The 23,405-nt window shown below is 40.8% G+C and overlaps 1 protein-coding gene across 1 annotated transcript in view; it reads right to left on the reverse strand.

Moving 5' to 3' along the window:
- Window positions 1–12,510: 12,510 nt before the first annotated feature.
- LOC125904294 (tropomyosin alpha-3 chain) overlaps window positions 12,511–23,405 on the reverse strand; it is a 74,009-nt gene continuing 63,114 nt past the window's right edge. Inside the window, exons 9-10 of the mRNA XM_049601629.1 lie at window positions 17,261–17,339; window positions 12,511–12,880 (exon numbers count right to left, since the gene is read on the reverse strand). Coding sequence (XP_049457586.1) covers window positions 12,877–12,880; window positions 17,261–17,339 — 83 coding nt within the window. The 3' untranslated portion in view covers window positions 12,511–12,876. The remainder of the gene's footprint in view (window positions 12,881–17,260; window positions 17,340–23,405) is intronic.

Raw genomic sequence — 23,405 nt, forward strand, 5'->3', positions numbered from 1 at the left:
TATTTTCACAGTTACTATTTATTTATTTATTCACTTATTAATTTATTAATTAATTAATTAATTTATTTATTTATTTTCCTTTCTCTCTCTTCTTTCTTTCTCTCTTTATTTTCTTCTTGTCTGATTGTTAATGTTTATTTACACTGGCTTTCTGTTTTTTCATGAAATGTATTGTCATTTTTTTGTGAATGTAAGACTTTTCTATTTTCATTAAAATAAAAATGAATAAATAAATGACTAAATAAATAAATAAATAAAAAACTTGGCTTCCGGAGAGATGAAAATATGGGGTACGTCCCAAGTCTCTTATTTTATACTGCTAACTCCTAACTCCTTACTTGCTCCTCACTTACTTGAACTGGAAGTCGTTCAAGCTCCGCCATCTTTAAGGCCGTCTCATGTCTCTTATTCCTGCCAGTAAGGAGTTAGCATTAGGAGTTAGGAGGGATCTATTAGGTGCGATGAGTAAGGTAACACGAGAGGTTCCTAACAGGAAGTCTTTTTCAGCTTGAGGCCATGACGTATAAATACACGCCCCCTTTGTCTGGCTCATTTGAACGAGATGGCGGAGAAACAGCAAGTGTACCCGTTACATGCATTCTTTGCAATGAAACGCTGTAATTCACATGCCTACGTGACTACAAAGAGTAACGTTAATGATATTTCGTGCAAGACTGTCATGTTGTAATTAAGTTTATTTCATTCACAACCCGTTGCGGTATTCAGCGGACTGTCTGTGATGCGTGGCTGTTAAATGTGCAGCTGCTCGAGTGATATAACACCACGCACACACATACACAAACACAAACACAAACACATTTGCCCATCATTAATTGTCCTGCATGTCACGTGAGTGGAATAATGTTTAATAGGCTGTAGGTAATATTAATTATTAATATTAATATTATTACGGCTTTGATCAGCGAATATAATGTGACTTGGGATGTACGCCAAACGCTGGCTCCGTTATGCAGCAGATCCAGCTGTGTTGCCCATAGGTGCCGCCATCACCAGAATAGGACGTCGCTTTACGTGACGCTTCAGAGTAAGGCTGTCTCATGTCTCTTATCAGCAATCCTTGCTCCTCACTCCTAACTCCTGACTCCTTGCATGTTTTCCTAAGTGGGAGGGACTAAACAGTTAGGTAAGGTTGCTAGGTTAGGTGGTTAGCAGTAATTTTAAGGGACTTGGGACATACCCATTGAAAGTGTATGAAAGGCCCGAATCCGGCCGTTATCTGTTTTTTCCATTTTCCATTTAAACAGAAAATCATAAATCGGAAAAGGAGTCGTTAATCCGTTTTTTCATTTTGGTTCTGGAAACAAATATTGAAAAAACAAGTCATCATTTTATTTTTTCGTATTTGGTTTTATTTTGAAAAACAAATGATACACGGATTATACACGGATTTTCTTCCAATGCCTGTTTTCATCTTTCTTCTTGAAAGATGAAAAGTAAGACAGGTGAGCTTCCTGGAAGTCCAACTAAATATGGGCCTTTCAAAATAAAAGCCAAGAGAATACAATAGCCATTATGTAACATTAGCATTATGTGAGCACATACCAGGGTAACATCTGAGGAAATACAGTACAGGCCAAAAGTTTGGACACACCTTCTCATTCAATGCGTTTTCTTTATTTTCATGACTATTTACATTGTAGATTCTCACTGAAGGCATCAAAACTATGAATGAACACATGTGGAGTTATGTACTTAACAAAAAAAGGTGAAATAACTGAAAACATGTTTTATATTCTAGTTTCTTCAAAATAGCCACCCTTTGCTCTGATTACTGCTTTGCACACTCTTGGCATTCTCTCCATGAGCTTCAAGAGGTAGTCACCTGACATGGTTTCCACTTCACAGGTGTGCCTTATCAGGGTTAATTAGTGGAATTTCTTGCTTTATCAATGGGGTTGGGACCATCAGTTGTGTTGTGTAGAAGTCAGGTTAATACACAGCTGACAGCCCTATTGGACAACTGTTAAAATTCATATTATGGCAAGAACCAATCAGCTAACGAAAGAAAAACGAGTGGCCATCATTACTTCAAGAAATGAAGGTCAGTCAGTCCGGAAAATTGCAAAAACTTTAAATGTGTCCCCAAGTGGAGTCGCAAAAACCATCAAAGCGCTACAACGAAACTGGCACACATGAGGACCGATCCAGGAAAGGAAGACCAAAGGCCAAATTCCACCAGATGCTTGTTGGTTGCGTCTCCGCTCCGGCACGGCAGCGGAGCCGATAGGATTCCATTCTAGTCAATGTGTGTGTTTCCACTGGCTGTGGCTGTGCTGCGTTCCGGCTCCGTCTCAGCTCCGGCACTCTGGAGCCCTCCGCAACAGATACGCAGGACTTCTATTTTTGCTGGACGCCGGAGCACAACGCAGCAATTCAGCACAGAGCAGATCGTGCGGGGCAGGAAGTCGTGCACAGAAGCATGATAAAACATCGGGTTAATTTTCAAAATAAAATACACAGTGTTCACAGCGGATCATATTTCCCTGCACTACACCTTAAAAACTACATAATGGGCAGAGGCAGGCCTGAAGTCAACAGGTCAGAGGTTTTCAGACGTCATTTCACCCCGTGAACACCATGGATGAGGAGATATTGATCATGGCAGTGCACCAAGATGTCTTCCGGCGGAGCTGCACCGCACCGCACAGCAAACGCAGCCGGTGGGTATTGACGGACGGCGGAGAATGCAGCGGATAACCAGCGCTGCCGTTCCGCAACGGACACGCATCCAGTGGAAATCCGGCACCTCTGCTTCTGAGGATAAATTCATCCGAGTCACCAGCCTCAGAAATCGCAAGTTAACAGCAGCTCAGATCAGAGAGCAGATGAATGCCACACAGAGTTCTAGCAGCAGAGCCACCTCTAGAACAACTGTTAAGAGGAGACTGCGCGAATCAGGCCTTCATGGTCAAATAGCTGCTAGGAAACCACTGCTAAGGAGAGGCAACAAGCAGAAGAGATTTGTTTGGGCCAAGAAACACAAGGAATGGACATTAGACCAGTGGAAATCTGTGCTTTGGTCTGATGAGTCTAAATTTGAGATCTTTGGTTCCAACCGCCGTGTCTTTGTGAGACGCAGAAAAGGTGAACGGATGGATTCCACATGCCTGGTTCCCACTGTGAAGCATGGAGGAGGAGGTGTGATGGTGTGGGGGTGTTTTGCTGGTGACACTGTTGGGGATTTATTCAAAATTGAAGGCACACTGAACCAGCATGGCTACCACAGCATCCTGCAGCGGCATGCCATCCCATCCGGTTTGCGTTTAGTTGGACGATCATTTATTTTTCAACAGGACAATGACCCCAAACACACCTCCAGGCTGTGTAAGGGCTATTTGACCAAGAAGGAGAGTGATGGAGTGCTGCGGCAGATGACCTGGCCTCCACAGTCACCGGACCTGAACCCAATCCAGATGGTTTGGGGTGAGCTGGACCGCAGAGTGAAGGCAAAGGGGCCAACAAGTGCTAAACACCTCTGGGAACTCCTTCAAGACTGTTGGAAAACCATTTCAGGTGACTACCTCTTGAAGCTCATGGAGAGAATGCCAAGAGTGTGCAAAGCAGTAATCAGAGCAAAGGGTGGCTATTTTGAAGAAACTAGAATATAAAACATGTTTTCAGTTATTTCATCTTTTTTTGTTAAGTACATAACTCCACATGTGTTCATTCATAGTTTTGATGCCTTCAGTGAGAATCTACAATGTAAATAGTCATGAAAATAAAGAAAACGCATTGAATGAGAAGGTGTGTCCAAACTTTTGGCCTGTACTGTAAATTAATCAATCAGACAAATTAGTAAGCAAATAAATACACCCAAAAATGGACCGATAGAAACAGGGATTGATTACATGTAGATTAATATTGTACATTTGATTCATCTACACAGCATGGGTAAAGTCTTAGATTAATGATTTGCATTTTTTGGTGCAATACAGTTTGCAATATAGTTCAACCAACAATTACCAGCAATTACTGTGTGTGCATAGTTGTTACTGTTAGCAGTGGTATTTAACTGGGTTTCCACCGTAATGTGCTGTTGCCTGAGTGAAACAGAGTGGAAGTAGGTTAAGCTGACTCTCCACCAGTAGATGGCAGTATGAGTACTTAAATGTATGCCTGGTTTGTCTCTTTGTGAACTGTTGGCTTATTTTCCAGGTTATTGATGCAGATGTATTTAATACTATTCATTTAATTTGATATCTGATGTTTATGGTTTATTTACAACCTAGTTATAGATAACATGTATTTACTTTTCATTTCAGAACCACACATAGGCCTACCTGTATGGAAGAATGAGCATGTGTTGATAGTGTGGCAGAAATGAAAATGAAAAATTAGCAAAAAATAAAGACACATTTAGGTTGTTCTTATCGGACACGATTCAGTGGATTAGGCTTCAGTTACCAGCCAGTCACAGCATCACCTGTACACTATACCTTCATCATTTACTCTCAGCTTAGAGTCAAACCTGTATGTCCTTCTGTTCCAACTCTGCTGTTAGCGACTTACATCAGAAATTTCTTGATGTAGGCTGTTTGGTCTAAAGAATGATTTATAGGACTGCAGAAATAGGACACAGTAACATAAGCTGGCAGCTCCACCTGGTCCGCTGTCATCTTTGCCTTTGGGGCATGTGCGTTTGGAGGAATTGTCTGATTACTTTCCCCTGTGACCTGCCTGTGACCTCAGTGACGTCATTTCAACACTTTTCAACTCGTACCCACAAACTTGAATTCGTGTTCACAGTGAGGACTTCGTACTCGTAGAAATTAGAGTTTTATTCACAAGACTTAGCACTCACAGCTTTTAGATTCATACTCACAAAACAATCCTAACCTGAACAATTTCACAGACTCACGTATATGACAACAGAATTTTGTGTACAACAATTTTATCGACATACAAATGTTTAACATTACGAATACAAATGGTTAAAATTATGCACACATCTTTTTGATAGTTGTCTTACACCATAGGAATAAACCCACTCCTCCTTCATTTCTGCGCAGAACTTGTGCTCACTATTGCTTTGCACATATTTTTTTAAATCTTTATTGCTACAATATAAAGAAAAACTGAGAGCAGGGTCAGGAAGGAGACAGTGGACCAGAGGCCAGCAAGGATGATCATGCAGGGTCTTCACAGGTGAGAAGAGATTATAACTGGCTGAGAAAAAATATTTAGAGCATAAAAGTGACTTTGAGGTTAATTTCCACAACTATGTCACCAGTACTATTCTTAATTCTATTTATAAATTTTGCTTTGCATATTTATTATCTATATTATTTCAATAGAAAAGGGACAGGGTGGCAGGTATTTGGCACTTAATAATGGTAAATGGACCTGCATTTGTATAGTGCCTTTCTAGTCATCTAGTGACCACTCAAAGCGCTTTTTACACTACAAGTCACCTTCACCCATTCACACACACATTCATACACTGTGCCACCTGCTACTCAGTTTTAACACACTCACACACTGATGGAACAGCAATTTGGGGTTCAGTATCTTGCTCAAGGGTACTTCGACATACAGCCTGGAGGAGCCCGGGATTGAACCGCTGATCTTTTGATTGGTGGACAACCCGCTCTACCTCTGAACCACAGCCGCCCATTATCCATTATCCATTATTTGGCTACTTACCCTGTAGATGCTCGAGGGTCATTCTGTGTCAACTCAACCAGAGTGTGGCAGCTAAAACTTTAGATTTTGATGGTATATAATTTTAAAGAACTAAAGTCGGTCCGCTGGTGCTGTACTGTGGCTGTTTGTGGTTATGTTGTTCTTTCGCCGCCAAGGAGAGGTGCAATTGAATGCGAGAGGATGATAAATCACTCAATAGACTTCTGAACAATTTGTCCTGCTCACTTCTGAAATGATGGCTCCACCCCTGATCAGAGACAATGAACACATCAACAAGGCAACGGTTTGTCGGGCCATAAGAAAAGTGACTCTGGCTCTGAAAAGACTTTACCTGTTTTTGTGGTTTTCCCTGGGCATAAATCAGAAAGGATTATCAAAGACAAATACTACAGGGCATCGGTGGTTTAGTGTTTGGGGTGGGCGCCCCTTGCACAGTACTGTACAGTCCCTGCTACCGCAGTGGCCACGGGTTCAATTCCAGCCTGCAGCCTTTTGCTGTGTGTCCCCTCTGCCTAATACTGCAAGAATGACATAAGTATAAGCAAAATTACCAGTCTGTACAATATCTTTGTGTTTGATTTTGAGTTTCTGCCCAGTGCCCATCAGATTACAGCTGAATAAGAGAATATAGTAAAGTACATCAAAATATATGAACACTGTTAAGATATAAAAATGTTTCTATATTTTCTGTATATTAGACACAGCAGTAACTCGTCATATTACATAACGTCACTTCACATTACCTATTAACACGCTCTACAATCTTTTCCCATCACACCTCACATTGTTTAGCTGCAGCTGCCGAAATAGATTTGGTTTTTTTTCATGTCTTCATTCGCAGTCATTAAAATCTCTGATTCAGCTGGCATGAAATAAGTGGCTCTACTTTTAACTCCGCTTTCTGCCACTGAAAATCAGGTTATCTGCACTCCATTTATAATGTATTTTGGTGCTCACCGTGAACGTGCTTCCCTCAAGTAAACATACTCAGAGTTGATTGATCTAATACTGATCAGCTTTTTCTCATCTCAGGCTCAGTCTACCCGGGCCCTGCTGTTTGAGGGTCATCAGTAATCAAGTCTTTGATTTTATCGTAGCACCCAATATCAATTCAAAATCCTAAATTGCTGAATTGCTTGAATTGAACTTCTCGGACTTCTCATCCATGTTGATTGAAAAGTTGAGCTCAGTATTGATCCTCATGAGGACTGTGTGAAATGATTTCAGCTGCTGTTTCTAAGCTCAAACAGGAACTCTAAAACTCAAATCCACTGATTTTCAAAACATGAGCAGTTAGCTGGGCGATAATTAAAGTTTTGTCTATGTAATGTTTCACACTGCAGAAAATACAATATTAGAATAAGTACTGTACAAAGTACTTCCAACAATATGTCTGTCTTGTGTATTCTCATGTATCATATCATTTTTCTCATTATGAATCATCAGTTGTCATTTATGTGTTGCTCCTCCACCTTGAAGGCTATGGGGTACAGTACACATGCTGCATGCCATCTTCATAGCTGATCACAGCAGTTTTTAACATCCGATCAAACTAAAGCAGTTATTGCAATAACATGCAATGCTAACTAATCTGATTGCTGTCCCAGATCCTCATTGTTATTTTTTTCAAATAACCACACCATCAAAAGCAAATATATTGTCTTTTTTTATTGAATTACTTATTAATTTAGCAGTAGCCTAGTTGTGCTATGCCTCCTTTACTGGAGAGCAGGGGTAGGCTATTCAATTGAAATTCTAAGAGTGAACCTCATAATCATCATTATCATGCATCATCCAAAGTCCTAAATAAACTCCAGTACATCCAGAACTCTGATGTCTGTCTTCTCACCCAGTCCGGCTGGTTTTTAATGACAGAAATTCAGACAAATTATTTTTCCACATAATGAATATTATGAAACAAAAACAGCCTACAACTGTCTGTACTGGATGCTGGACACATGGAAACAATAAGTAGCCTAACTCAGCCTCTATTAAAGATAGATGATAGATGTAGATACTTTCATTTAGATTGAATTATGGCCGTTAAATGATGACTATAGATACAGACTTTGATATTCCTATGAAGGGCAATTTATTTGAGCAGCACACACACACACACACACACACACACACACACACACACACACACACACACACACACACAAAAACATGTATCTAATGTATTTAATCTAGTGGTGGTGATACAAAACTGTAGGTAATTTGGGTCACTGTTCTGTAGGATTTAGTGTTGTTCATTTATTGGTATCAAAAATCTGCTGTTTTCATTATTTTGAGATGGTGATCTTAAATTATTTTGATTGAAAAGTTAATGTATATTTAAGTTATTTTTTTTAAGCCCCTAAAAGGAACTTTCATTTGGAGTTGATTTTGGCGACCCTGTGGACAAAAGCGGTAGTGTTTTGCCGGAATGAAGCCATTTCCCATGAGCTCTAGTGCATATTGTCATAAAGACGCTTACCTGGCTCGCGCATGTGTTTGTTTTTGGGGATGAATGAAACAACAAGACGGGAAATCTTTGCCCCTCTCCTATCGGGGATCCCAGCTCACCTCTGCCGCGTCCCAGCTCCACCTCTCCGGCGTAAGCGCCACTGCCGCTGGGGTAAACGCAGCGATCGGCTGATAAGGCTGAAGGCCTGTTTGGCGAGCACTTCCACGGCTTCTTGGACTGAGTATGGAGCGGTGCCTCGCCTCTTCATTTCTCGGCACTCGCTGGACCCTGTCGACGCCTGGCTGGTACCTGTCGTCGGCCCGGATGAGGTGTTCCAGCCACGCAGCCCCTGCTCTCCTCGTCCCTACTGGCGCGGGGTGAATCTGCGCAACCTGCGGCCTCTGTGTGTGGCTCCCCGGACAGCTAACGCCGTGGACCCACCGGCTCCTGCCAGGATTGGGCTGGTAAATGCTAGATTGTGAGCGAACAAAACGTTTATCCTGAAGGATTTCCTGACTTCCCAAGGATTGGATTTTCTCTGTGTGACTGAGACGTGTCTGGCTGTTGGTGAGTCCAGTGCTTTCACAGAACTTTTACCCGATGATTGCTGCTATTTTAACTCCCGGCAGACGTCGGGTCAAGGAGGAAGAATAGCGACTATTTCTAAGAGTCACTAAATGTAAGCAGCTAGGTAAGATGACGTGTGCCGTCTGAGTGCCGTAAATCGTTTCGTCCTGGAAGCAACCTGGGTCGGACCCGGAGACAGTTTCCTAAAGGTATGGATATACACTATATAGAAATAGCTTATCTTCACACCAATGGTCTCATTTGCTGTTGTAGGTCACGCACAGACATCAGCAGAAACGAGAGACTTTTGCATATCCAGTTAAAAGTTCCTTGTAGCGGCTTTAAGTATTTTATTAATGTTAAGAGAATTTTCCATTTTGGGATTTTACAATAAAAAATACATTTAGACTGTAAAAGATGGTCTTTAGCACATTTTTTTAAATGTCATTTAATGCCATTTTTTTTCATGGGGCCCAAAATTTCTGGCGGTGCCCCTGGCTCCTGGTAATCAGCAAGTCCCCTTGCAAGTCCTGTGACTATTCTTCCTGTCCCTGTATCATAGGATCTTTCATGGCATATTTTTACCCAAATTATGTCTCTTTTAAAGCCAGAATGAAGCACCACAGACACATATCACTGAAGCCAACTAATAATGACTTAAAAGATTGGCATTTTAAAATGTGAAATTCATGCCTTGCATGCTGATGAGGCAGAAATATAGAGGCACTTCAACTCAATGTCTGTTTAATAAGTTCATCTAGCTAAAGCTATTGCAGTGTAATGCAATAACTTCTGCTTCCTGAGGGTTCATGCATATAGGCCTACTGTATTTTTGTTAAAAGTGCCTTAGAGAGGTGTTGATTGAATTTAAGGGGAGATACGACAGGGGTAAAACTTTTAACTGATTCTCCCCCATTTATAGTCATGAGGGTAGACAAAATACTATAAACTTAGATTTAAATTACCAAAATACACTCAGTGTTAAGCTGATGTTTCTAGTATTTTGTCTAACACTTAATGTATTTTGGTGAGTTACATCAATTAAGTCCCTCGACTGAGAGTTTAGCATATTGCTAATATCTCCCCCAGCCACAGTTTTATACACTGAGTTTTGCTAAATGAATGATTTGGCTTGTTTTTCAAAAATCCACCTACCACCAATGACCTTACTGAAATGTTGTTTCCCATAGTTGCAGTCAATAGCAAAACTTCACCAATAGCTACTTGTAAACCAAAATTCATAATGACATAATATACACTGCTCAAAAAAAAGTATGAGAACATTTAATCATCACAGTATAACACCAAGTCAGGGATATCAGTCTATCCATTTAGGAAGAACAAGTGATTGTGAATCAGTTTCACCTGCTTTGGTGCAAATGAAAGAGACAATAGGTGCAAAAGTAAGACAACCCCCAAAAGGGTATGGTTTTGCATGTGGTGGCCACAGACAGTTGCTCTCTCTTTATCCTTCCTGACTGATTCTTCTCTAGTTTTGTGTTCTGCCAGTGTCCTTGTTACTACTGGTAGCATTAGGCGGCACCTGCAGCCCAATCAGGTTGCACAGGTAGTCCAGCTCCTCCAGGATGGCACATCCATATGTGTGGTTTCAAGAAGGTTTGCTGTGTCTCTCAGCACAGTCTCAAGGACATGGAGGAGATAGGAGACTGGCCAGTACACGTGGTGAGCTGGACAGGACCATAGAAGGGCATCAACCCAGCGGCAGGATTGGTATTTGCTCTTATTTGCGAGGAGGAACAGGAGCAGCACTGCCAAAGCCCTACAAAATGACCAACAGGCTACTAGTGTGCATGTTTCTGACTTAAACTGTCAGAAACAGACTCCATGAGGATGCCATGAGGGCCCGACATTCTCTATTGGGACCTGTGCTCACAGCCCAGCACTGTGTAGCACAACTGGCATTCTCCAGAAAACACCAGAACTGGGAAGGGGTGCCATTGGCACCCTGTTCTATTCACAGATGGGAGCAGGTTCACATTGAGCACATGTGACAGGTGTGAAAGAGTCTGGAGACAATGTGGTGAACATCATGCTGTCTGTAACGTCATCCAAAAAGACCTGTTTGGTGGTAGATCAGTGATGGTCTGGGGTGGTATATCCTTGGAGGGTTGCACAGACTTCCATATCATACCCAGCGGTACCCTGACTGCTGTTAGGTACTGCGATGAAATCCTCAGAACGATTGTCAGACCTTACATTTGTGCAGTGGGCCCTGGGTTCCTCCTGGTGCAGGACAATGCCCGGCCTCATGTGGCCAGAGTATATAGGCAGTTCCTGGATGATGAAGGCATTGATGCCATTGACTGGCCCTCTGGTTCCCCTGACTGAAATCCAACTGATCCCCTATAGGACGTTAGGTATCGGTACCTCTGACCCCACCAAATACCGCCACAGACACCCCAGGAGCTCATTGATGCCTTGATCCAGGTCTGGGAGGAGATTTCCAAGGACACCATCTGCTGACTCATCAGGAACAACTCCCAGATGTTGTTGGGAGAGTTTACAGGCAGGTGGGGGCCATACACACTACTGAGTCACATTATGAGTTCCCAAGATAAAATTCACACAAGTTGGATCAGCCTGTGATTTCAATTTTTTACTTTGATTTTCAGTGTGATTTTGAATCCAGTACTCAGTGGGCTGATGATTTTGGTTTCCAGTGACCATTGTTATGTTGTTCTGTTCTCAACAAATCATACAATGTACATTAATTAAGATTGTCAACTTGAATAATTCGTTCATCAAGATCTGATCCTTTTTTTTCCTTTTTTTTTTTTTAGCAGCGTATGAACTTAAAGAACTGCATATACAGTGTGAACTTTCTTTTTCCAGAAACCCTGTTTTTCCAAGTCCTAGAAAGTTTTCCTCAAAGATGGACAATCTTGCAGAATGCTTGCCAGTTTGACCATTCACCACAGTTTTCACAGCCATTTTATTAACCTAAATTCAATAAAAATCAAGCACCAATTTCCTGTAACTATAATGGAAGGCCTTTTTTTCTCTCGAACTTGTGCCAACAGACAGCTCTCTCCCCAGGCTGTACCGTTTCTTGAACTCATCGAATTTTGTAAGACAAAGTCACCAAAAGCTCTTTGGTTACCTCATCTGAATACAACAGAATGGTAAATGGTTTCATTCTCACTCACACTCACACTCACACTCACACTCACACACACACCCAATGTATGTAATCTAGTGGTGGTGATACACAACTGTAGGTAATTTGGGTCAGTGTTCTGTAGGATTTAGTGTTGTTCATTCATTGGTATCACAAATCTGCTGTTTTCATTAATTTGGGATGGTGATCTTAATTTATTTTGATTGAAAAGTTAATGTATATTTAAGTTATTTTTTTAAGTATTTTATTAATGTTAAGAGAATTTTCCATTTTGTTATTTTACAATAAAAATTACATTTAGACTGTAAAAGATGGCCTTTAGCACTTTTTTAATGTCATTTAATGTCATTTTTTTTCCCATGGGGCCCAAAATTCCTGGCGCACCCCTGGCTCCTGGTAATCAGCAAGTCCCCTTGCAAGTCCTGTGACTTTTCTTCCAGTCCCTGTATCATAGGATCTTTCATGGCATATTTTTACCCAAATGATGTCTCTTTTAAAGCCAGAATGAAGCACCACAGACACATCACTGAAGCCAACTAATAATGACTTAAAAGATTGGCATTTGAAAATGTGAAATTCATGCCTTGCATGCTGATGAGGCAGAAATATAGAGGCACACACAGACGCAGCCTGACCATCAGGAGCAATTTGGGGTTGAGTGTATAACAAAAAAAAAAGCCATGGACGCAGATGCATTAACTCAAGCTTTCTTCCCTCTCTTGTATAATTTGGGTACAGAACAAATGATACAGAAGAACAATGCAGAGTGAAATTAGACAAAAACATCCTGAAACAGAAAACACAGAATGAAAACTGGCTATTGGATGACTACAGAACAATTGTGAAAAGGAGCACGTTCAGCACATTAAAGTGTTGAAAACAAAGTACAACAGGCACAAACACATTCTAACAGTTTTAACAGTTGAGGAAAGAGAGCTGAGATGGAATAAAGGGGAGTGAGGGAGGGGAGAGGGACAGACTGAGCCCAGAGGCGATGTTCACCAAAAGACCAAGTCTTGAAACCACAGCCTGAAAGGATGGTGGAGCTTCTGGACATTTAGCTGGAAACACAAGAAGCAAGAGACAGAGTTGAAATGTATGTCCTAACTAACCATACCTCCAAAATGCAAGCAACAGTCAGCAGAAGGCCATTCAACAGGTTTTTCATGGATGAGTAGAGTTTGTCACAGCTGAGCTTTTCAATCCTTACCTGTCAGTCAGCCAGGGACCCATTTCACAGAGAAAGTAAATGTGGCATCATCACATTATACAAACATTTGTCACTTTCAATTTGTAAATAAGTACTGCAAAGCTCTTGCATGATCACACATAAAGGGGCATAACACCAAATTCTGGGCCCTATGCACAATGATGCGGCGGCCGCATCAGTTGCTGCCCACCAGTATTAGTATTCTTTTACACTTTTACACCTTCTACACTCAGACATTTTATGAAATAATGACATTACACATAGTCTTTTATATTCATACCACACACTTTATTCATTTTGACAGTTTGTTTTCTAATTTGGGTGCAGACAATTTGGTTAACATTAGTGATGTTACGCTCGAGCCAGTTTGCTCGACACAGTATTGATCTTTTGAAGCGCAAGTGTTCCGAGGCAGTGTTTCGATCCCTGCTTCGGCACGCCCACAATCACGTGACTACCGGGAGCTAGGCCTCGTGACAGGCAGTCTTGAGGCTTTTCCAGGTCTTCCACTTAGATGCAGTTCTGACACACGGCCAGCAGATGTCACTCTTCTGACTGTATGAAATGCTTCGAAGCAGTGTGTCATCCTTGAAGCAGGTGTGTCAAAGTGGTTTAATGCTTCATGAAGCTTCGATTTCACCATCACTAGTTAACATTCTATCGCATGGTCTTTAAGTTGCAATTAATACTTACTGTTTGTTTCTCCGAGCTCTACAGGCAAAAGGCTGGAGGCCTGAGCAAGAGGGCCTTTTAAGGACAGCCCACAGGAAGTGGAAGGAGCCAGGATGGAGATTGAAGAAGGGGGGACTCCATTTGAAATTCTCCAAAAATCTCTTTGTTTGCCTTTTTGTTTTCATTTGTTGTAAGCTAATTATTTCTTTGTATATAGTTGCTTTTGATAGGTTGTTTATATTTAGGTATCTTTAAGTTTGTTGAATGTTTAATGTTGTTACTGTCAGTCAAGTTCCCCCTGTTTCTGTCTAGGTCTAGTCTGAGTCTATATAACCCCCTCGTGGGTCATTTAAAGTGAGGTCAGTTTGGTGTTTAGTTATGTTGTGTTAGGTTGAAGCTTTAGTTCTTTATTGCTTGGTTGACCTCCTTTTGATTTTGGGCCCTAGATTTTGTAGCTTATTTTTTTCTAGTTACTTGAGTTATTTGGGATCCCTGTATTTTTGGCATTTTTGCTAAACATATTAAAAACAATTTTCCCTTTTACACCTTTGTCCTTTTGCCTTTTTGCTTGGTCCCTAACAGGCCCTCTGCCCTTCCTTTCTTGAACCACATCTCTCACATATACCTTTTTTTTTCCTTTTTCCAAAGTCAGTGTCCTTTGTTTCTTTTTCTTTTTTGGAACCCTTGTTTCCCTTTCTTGGGAAAAGACACGATGGGTACATTGGGGCTCCAGCAGCATAAGCAGTAGCTCACTCAGCTCTAGCTGTGTTCAGAGACAAAAAGGGCAGACTAAACTGTTTTGTGTCTTTAAGGCGTGAGAGGGGCCTCATAAAGCTTTCAATTTATTTTGTATACAAAGTTCAGTCTTTCAACTGATTTATTTAGCCAATTTTAATTTTGTTATGGTTCTAATCAGAAATAAAAAATTGCTAACAAACTTTTCATACCAGGCTTTTCAATGCCTGGGAGACTTTGACTTTCCAGGAATACGAAATTTTATATGGTGATGACGCTTAGGAAAAGAAAATTGTCCAAATGTTAAACAATATCCAGATTAGGGCTGGCATGATATCAGATTTTCACTACATGATTATTGTGGGCAAAGGTAGGCCAGGTTCTACACTGCTTGAATGGGGGGAGGGCAGTCGTGATATCTGTTGTTCTCCATGGCCAGTTTTTTATGCAGGTTAATATAAGTGTTCTTTATGACTGTAAACTATAACTGTGCTCTGTTTAATAATTTCATGTAGAGCTAAAGGGGCGTAACTAGGCTTTGAGGACATTTTTGGCTTAGCCTGGAGCTCTTTAAGGGGGTATCTCCACATTATGCTAGTTTACATTCCTGCTCCACTTTTTCTCAGAGGTAGGTGCTGTCCTTTTTACTGCAACACATTTATCTATTGCAACAATTATAATCCAATACTATAATCTATATTATTCAGATATGAGCCATTCTGCAAAATGCTAGTACTTTTGAACTTTTTTTATATTGTATTTACTGCCCAGTGTAAATATATATATATTTACACTGGGCAGTAAATAAAAAATATATATATATATATATGTATATATATATATATATATATATATATATATATATATATATATTTACACTGGGCAGTAAATACAATATACTCCTTTGTCATCCGGGGAGAAAATACCAGACTCCTTTAAAAATTGCTGAATTTTGTGAGTGAAGGAAAACTTTATCAACCCTATGCCTGGTTCACACTACACAATATCAGCCCCATTATAGCCCGACGCAGTGACGTACAGTGTTGGCATGGATCGTGAACGACGATAATCCATCATTTCATCTTGTGTAGGGTGTCATGGTAGACGACAACTGATGCTAGGTCTGGGAGGCCTCATGACGTTCCAACAGAAAGTCTAGCATGTTTGATTTTCTTTTTGTTGTTCACGACTGCTCCCATCACAGCTGTCACTCTAACCAATAGGAACACAGAGTGATCTGCTGCTGCGGACAACTGTACAACAACAACACCTCAGCAGCCTTTTTGATATTTCCTCCAGGGATGTAGACTCACAAGTCAGTCTTTAGACGCTTTGCTTAACTAAAGACTGATGTCTTTCTCCCTGATTTTGTGTTTAGGTGGGCGGATACAGTTTTAAACAAAGTCGCTGTAAGTCCTTTGTTTCCACAATCTTGTGGACTGAGCACACGTTTGATAAAACGGAGTTAAATCTCTCGGCATCCATTTTCAAGCTCTCTGTGTGTTTGTTTCCTTGCGGACGAGAAAAGGGGGAGTGCACTTTTCCGGGAGGGCGTGTCCTTTTCAAAAATGCAAGAGGTGTTGCTTTGTTGCCAGCCGTTTTCTCCAGTGTGTTAAACACACTTTAGAAAGGAGTGTTCCCAAACTATCAGAAGGCGGAGATCTCTGATTGTCTGGTGGCGAGATTACTAGGGATGTTACCACAACAGAGAAAATGATGGGGTGAAACAGCAGAGGCACTTAAGCAACTTGGTGAGTACTGCCATTAGCATCAAGCTAGCATAGAATGTTATTTCTTCATGAATGGAGACAGACATACAGTAAGAAAAATAAAAAAAATAGTGGCCAGGGTCTTTATTTACCAAACTGCAGAGGCTATCAGCTTCATTTGAAACAGACTCTATTATAAACGGGCCGTTATTTATTATTCTCTCTGTATTTTTATATTTTTACTTTTTATCCACTCCCGTTGCCTTCATAAAGTTAATGCATCGCGCCGCCATTTCAAACTCAACACTTCCTACATCTGTATAAAAATAGAAGCCCATTATAACTTCGATGTAGAGAATTCCTTTATTTTCTAAAAAGGCTTTTATTGTGAAATATTTGCAGGAACTTGTGGAGGATTCAGTGAATTGTGTGTTTGCATGCAGTATTCAAATGTAGCTCCTGACATCTGGTGGCACTTTTTACATTACTACAAAAACATTTCGGCTGGTACTTGAACAGAAACAGTAACTGAAATAAATGTAATGATAATAAAAATACGACAAGAATAACCCAAAAACATCTTGCACATGTCGTGAAAGAGGACTGGCATGATTGGTATGGACCATCGTGTCGTCTGTCAAGTCTGTCAGCCAAGTCACGGCACGATTTTATGACAATCACCAGGTGTGACATAGCGACCGTCAGAATGGTCAGAAATGTCGTGTAGTGTGAACCAGGCATTATGAAATGTTGTCCATGACAAATTCTGAATTATTTGTCCCTTCTTGTAAATTCAGTGAATGTGATGCATTAAGTTATTCCTGTCTTTGATGAATAAAACACATTTGTTTGTGTTTGTGGTGGTGTCTTGCAGTACTGACTTGTAGGCCTAAGAACTGACAGACGTGTCAGTCATAAGAATTGATTGGTGTTGTCTTGCCTCTGTTCCATTCACTTAACATACAGAAATACAACACTGCCATCTTCTTTAGTGACAATGAACTGCTCAACATGGAGACAGAGCAGTACACAATTAAGTTATTTTTGATAAAGGAATGTCACACTGGCAGGCTTCACAAGCTTCTCACTCAGAAATGACACAAATCACTACTTACATAGAGGTCATGTCATTGAGGGCGTGGTCCAGTTCCTCACTGATGGCTTTGTACTTGAGCTTCTGTGCATAAAGCTCATCTGTATATGTCCACACACAGACCAAGAAAAAGTGTGTGGCAAAGGAAAAGGGAAAAATGTAACAGAGAGACTGAAATTAATCTGGTGGAAAATGTGATAATAACAACTATTACAACACATTCTCACCCTGACCTCGTTATATATCACCGTTTGGTCATGGACTTTCCAACTTGGTTGTTGACATTCTGGGACGCCATGTCAACTTCAGCCTGTTGCATGCATGGTCTGTTTTCAAAATACACTTATGTTTTCATAGGAAATGTACACTTTGCATACAGTCTCTTTCAAAAGAGTACTACGTCGGTACAACACCACGAATTGACACACACACGAGGTTGGGTTTAGGCAACAAAAGCATGTAGTTGGTTTTGGGGGAAAAAACTGTGTTTGGCTTTACAATCACACAGGAAGTGAACACCGGCCTCCTGGGTGAAAGTCGGTGGTTCCACCCATCCTACTTGGACTTTCACCCTGTAACCTCAGGGCTCGACAGTGCGAGCGTTTCACTCGCATTTGCGACTAAAAATAGGTGTGTGCGAATTGTAAAAAATATTTAGGGGCACATGTGCGCATAAAAAAATCAGCCGAAGCAGCCTATATTTTTGTCAGTAAAAAAATATGATAATCTAACCGCAAATATTGAAGGAACTCCAGCCGCCTTCCCTCTTCCCTCTTCCCCGTGTAACACGGTTATGGGCGGTTTTCTAAGCCACTGTCGGCATAATGAATATAAGTCCCACTGTCGGCGGGGTGGAAATAAGTCAAAGTGTGTTGGAGGCAGGGATGGTTTTTGCTATGGGCAATGTGGGCGACTGCCCAGGGCGCAATCTATGTGAGGGTGCACGAGCGCTCTCCACAAAAAAGAAAAAAAAAAAAGAAACCTCGCCAGTTTTCTAGACTACCACTCATTTCCACGTCAAGTTAGTGGAGTGGGCGCTGGGGCGCCCCAATTATCACGGCGGTTGTGGGTTGAACGGGGGTCACAAACAGGAATATGGCGGAGGATCATAGTGCGCAAGATAATGGCTTACTGCGACAGAGAAGTCTGACTCTAGGTCCAGTAATTTCCTCTTTCGTTGGTGTCATGACTGCCCAGTAGTACCTGGACAACCGAGCCGTGGCGGCACACAGGTATGTAGCATGGAGGAGAAACGAGCTGTTCACATTTCTCTCTTGTGGCAGGTAACGGTCCACAAACCTCACCGCACTTTAGGGACTGTTCTTTACTTATGAAGGGACTGTCAGGGGAGGAGGGTGGCTGATTGATTTTTATCTTATTTATTTATTTTATTTTGATCCCCCCTATGTTAATCACTCATTGATGCAGTTAGGGACCTTTCTCCACGGCCAGGCTGTCGGCTGGGTGGGAATAAGTCAAAGTGTGGCGGAGAAGAGGGACCCCTGGAAAAGAGGCTCCGTTCTCCCTGCAGTTAGGGACTGTTTGCCACGGTACCGCTGCTGGGCAGGGTAGAAATAAGTCCTGCAGAGTTTCAGAGGACCTGGAGAATGTTTTAGGATAGTAATAACATTATATAAGATAATCATATTGCAAAGATAATATATATAAGATAATAACATTAAAGACAAAATTAAATTGCAATACTTTTTCAAAACTTGATGATTTTACCTTTCTGTACATTTTGTATACAAATTCATTAAATAATTTTGCTTGTAAATGTCTATTTGCATCATGTTTATTACGGAAAACACATTATTTGATCAGTTTAAATTGTGCCCCTAAAGTTCTTAAGCTCTTTACTTTTTCAACTTAGGAGCACATGTGCTCCTTGGGAAAAAAGTTAGCGTCAAGCCCTGAACTTACATTGTTGACCTGCGACATTTCCCCCTGATGCCACAGGATGCCATTATAGTATAATGGAGACTGGCTGCATATCATGTCGACATGAAAGGACAGCTTTTTTTTTTATCGGTGTCTGATGCTGAGAGTCACTGACCAAGCGCTGGACGACTTTGGAGTGAGACCGGGTTGACTTTTAGTGACCAGAAAAATATAACTGCATTTAAATGTATTGCAATGACTAGCATAAATAGAAACTTAAACCCTGGTGAGAACCCGGGTTAAACTTTTGGACAATATTTGTCCACACCCAGTGTGGAAATGGGGAAACATAATGTTAGAGACCAGTCAATACAATGCAGTTCTACACAACTACATCAAAAACAACTAAAGCTGATTGTTTCTTATATGTTACACTTAAAACGCAATTTGATTCAGAGTGATATGATTAAAAACAATCTGGATGCACCTCAACTATTGGTTTAAATATGGCTATAAAGACAGGTGAATTCACTTCCTAAATGACCACGAACTCTTAACACCGCATTCCATGGTGGCAGCACATAATGGGTTGAAATTACGTGCCGGTACCACGGAAACAATGCCAGTGTAAAGTCAGTTAGGATCCATTGTCGTGGTGTCCACACGGATTCCCTGATTCAACAACGTCCTCTATACACAAAAACACTAAAGTGTTCTTGATATTAAAATGGCAAATATATTCCTCTGTTATAATTTCCCACCAATAATAATGATAATTATACATGATAGTTTGGCTGTACTAGATATTTGATATAGGCCTATTCAAATATTCAGTCCCAAAAATGCCATTTCTACAGTAGTACATAGTAGCTAAATTATCTGAAATTAACCATCATCCTTACTTTTTCTTAACATAGTTCATCTAGGTGCAGTGTCTTTACTAGTTCGGCTTTACTAGACACTTGATATAATCAGTAGATGTATCTTTTTACGATTCTATTTTACAACAAACTGCAAAAAACCTACCGTCCCAAAAATGCCGTTTGTAGAATACTATCTAAAATATCTGAAATTAGCCAACATCCTTGCTTTTTTTTTTTAAACATAGTTCATCTATGTGCAGTGTCATTTCTAGTTCAGTTTTACTAGATATTAGATATATTCAGTAGATCTATCTTTTTATGACCCTATTTTACAACTCTATTTTATAAGCCGCAAACAAACCTACCGTCCCAAAAACGCCGTTTCTAGCGTGTTAGCTAAAATATTGAAAATTAGCCAACATCTGCACTTTTTCTTAACATAGTTCATCTAGGTGCAGTGTAATAACTAGTTCAGCTTTACTGGATATTAGATATATTAGGTAGATATATCTTTTTACAACCCCATTTAGAACCCTACTTTGCAAATCAGAAGAACTACAGCTATGTTGCTGATATGTATCAAACTGCATGGTGCAGTCCCAGGGAATTGTAGTTTTTAAAAAATATAAGTGTTTTTCCTAGATTTGGAAGTTGTAAATACTGAATTGAGAGTACACTGTGGACTTTAAGAGGATGGTAAACACACTTGTGTAATCAGATTTTAAATATCTAATTTCTAAATGGGTGAAAAATGTATTTTATCCATATTTTACCCATATCTGACAGCACCCCCAGTTGTTGACTACACTCACATGATTGTTGAGGTCAAGAGCTCTCTATAACAGTTGGTCCCATGTCTGTACCCCCTTTTGTTGCTGAGTTATAAGCCTTCAAACATGCACTGAGGTCAAGGTTCAAAGGCGAATGGCTGAAAGCAGGAGCCATGTAGAATCTTCATACTGACATATGTTACTCTACAGGTTGAGACCTTACCAATGATGTATTTGGTTTAGCTCTATGACAAAGTTTTGATTTTTTTCATTTTATGAAAAACCAGCGGCCGCTGGTTCTGTGGAGCTGGCTTGGGGTCCGCTCTCCCCTGGTGGAGTAGAGGGTGGCCGGGTTGCCGCGGCGGCCGCCTCCCAATGCAGACACTCCATGTGATGGTGTTTCCTCTCTGGTTCTTCCGTGCTCAGTCTTATTTTTTTCTTCTTATTTATTTATTTATTTATTAGTGGCATTTCGATTAGGTTACGGCAGACAGACAGCAATCTGAAATGGAATGAAGCCCACACACGTCAGACAGTAGCTACAAAACAGTAGTGGAACACGCCCCATCGGCCCACAGCACAATGCTCTTAAAGCCCTACGCTATCAAAAGCTGGCAAAATACATTTATTTTATTTTATGACCTTGACATTAACCTGTCATATTGTTAAGTTATCAAGGACACTTCCGTGTTTTTGTGTGTATACAGGAATGTTAAAGATATCATTGAGGAAAACGAGGTTGACGTGACGTTATTGAATCAGGGAATCCGTGTGTCCATCACGAAAAAGGATCCTAATTGACTTTACGTCGTCATTGTTTCCATGGTGCCGGCATGTAATTTCAACCGATTACTGCTGCCACCACGGAATGCGGTGTTAAGAGGTTGTGGTCATTTCACGTATTTCTGTGAAATCAGGTTGTCTCTTTGTCTTCCTGGTGGTGCCATGAGTGAGTCACCTGCTCCAGGGACACAGAGATTCAAGGTTTGTAGCCCCAAGTTGGTAGGTATTACAATTTCTGAAGAACTTGGGGGTGGCTGTGGCCCAGGAGGTAGAGTGAGTGGTCCACTTATCAGAAGGTTGGCAGTTCAATCCCCAGCTCAATTTGCTCCCAGTATGTGAGTGCATTGATTGGTTAAAAACTGAGTAGCAGGTGCACCAGTGTATGAATGTGTGTGTAAATTGGTGAAAGTGACAGGTACTGTGAAAGTCCTTTGAGTGGTCGAATGTCTAGAAAAGCAAGGAGAGTCCCTTAAGCTTTTATCTAATTCAGTTAAATGAACCATTCAGGGAGGTTTTCCTGACCAGGATCCAGATAGTTCGAAACAAGCCTTGTCCTTCTCTGAGCCAATCTTAAACCAATCTTACAGTCAAAACTTTGCTCGGAGAGATGATTAGTTGTATGACAGTACGTAAAGGTGTTTATGTAAAAAATAACGGGTCACCTCTGGTAATACACTTAAATAACTGCATAGCAACACATCCCCCTTTCTTTGAAGTTATGAACAACGAACAAAAGAAAACACTTGCCTTAACACACATGGATAATATCAGTGTTGTAATTCAAAACTATCATCATCAAAATTACAACATTTTCTTTTTATATCATCATTTTTTTATCTTCTCCAGCTTGTCTTTGTTGAACATTTCAACATGTTTTCAATTAACACCAAGCTCTTTTAGATGAATATACTGCTTTAAAGATCAAGTCTACCTGGTCTTTTGATCTGACGTTCAGATCTCCTCAATACAGGCGACTCTGTGGAAACATCACTTATCTTCGCCTGCACATGCCCATCTGATTTTAAGTCAGGCACCGTGTCTGCGTGTGACATAGCATCCTTTCCATCTGCATCACCACACAGTGTCTCTTGAAAAGTCTCTTTGGTTCTCAGAAGGTGTTGACGGTTCCTTCTGAGCACATGTCCTTCCTCAGTTCTCACTTCATAGGACCTTGGTCCTGCTTCCTAAAGAACAGTAGCTTTCCTGTTCCAAGCATCCTTGTCTTGGATTCTCACCACATCATTCTTTGCAAGTGGTCTGAGAGCTTTAGGCGACTAGTCGTAATGCTGTTTGTTTCCATTTCAGATTCTCCACTTTTATCTGTATCGCCGGTCTCTGTTTAACCTCTGTGTAGCAGGGCAGGGTTGTGCATAACTTGCGACTCATCCAAAGTTCTGCTGGGGACAGACCACAGTCAAGGGGGCAGACCTGTAGCTCAGCAGAGTTAGATAAGGATCTGACTTACTGTCTGTGGCCTTCTTCAAAAGCTGCTTGATGATATGCACTCCCTTTTCAGGTTTGCCATTTGCCTGTGCATACTGGGGACTGGATGTGACATGGTGGAACCATATTGTTTTGCAAACTGCTGCCATTCTCTACAGTTATAACATGGACCATTTTCATTAACTACAGTCTCTGGTATTCCATGCCGAGCAAAGATGGACTTGACATGAGTGGTTACACTGTTGGCAGTTGCATTTGTGAGTTGAGCAATTTCTGGAAAGTTTGAATAATAATCAGTTACTAACAAATAATCTTTCCCTTTTGCAATGAAACAAATCTTTTCCCACTTTCTTCCAAGGTGCAGTAGGAAGATCAGAAACCCTAACCCTAATGTTGCGTTGTTATCCTAACCTAATGAGCCTCCTTG

Source organism: Epinephelus fuscoguttatus, linkage group LG17 (genome assembly GCF_011397635.1).
Source record: "Epinephelus fuscoguttatus linkage group LG17, E.fuscoguttatus.final_Chr_v1".
NCBI lineage: Eukaryota > Metazoa > Chordata > Actinopteri > Perciformes > Serranidae > Epinephelus > Epinephelus fuscoguttatus.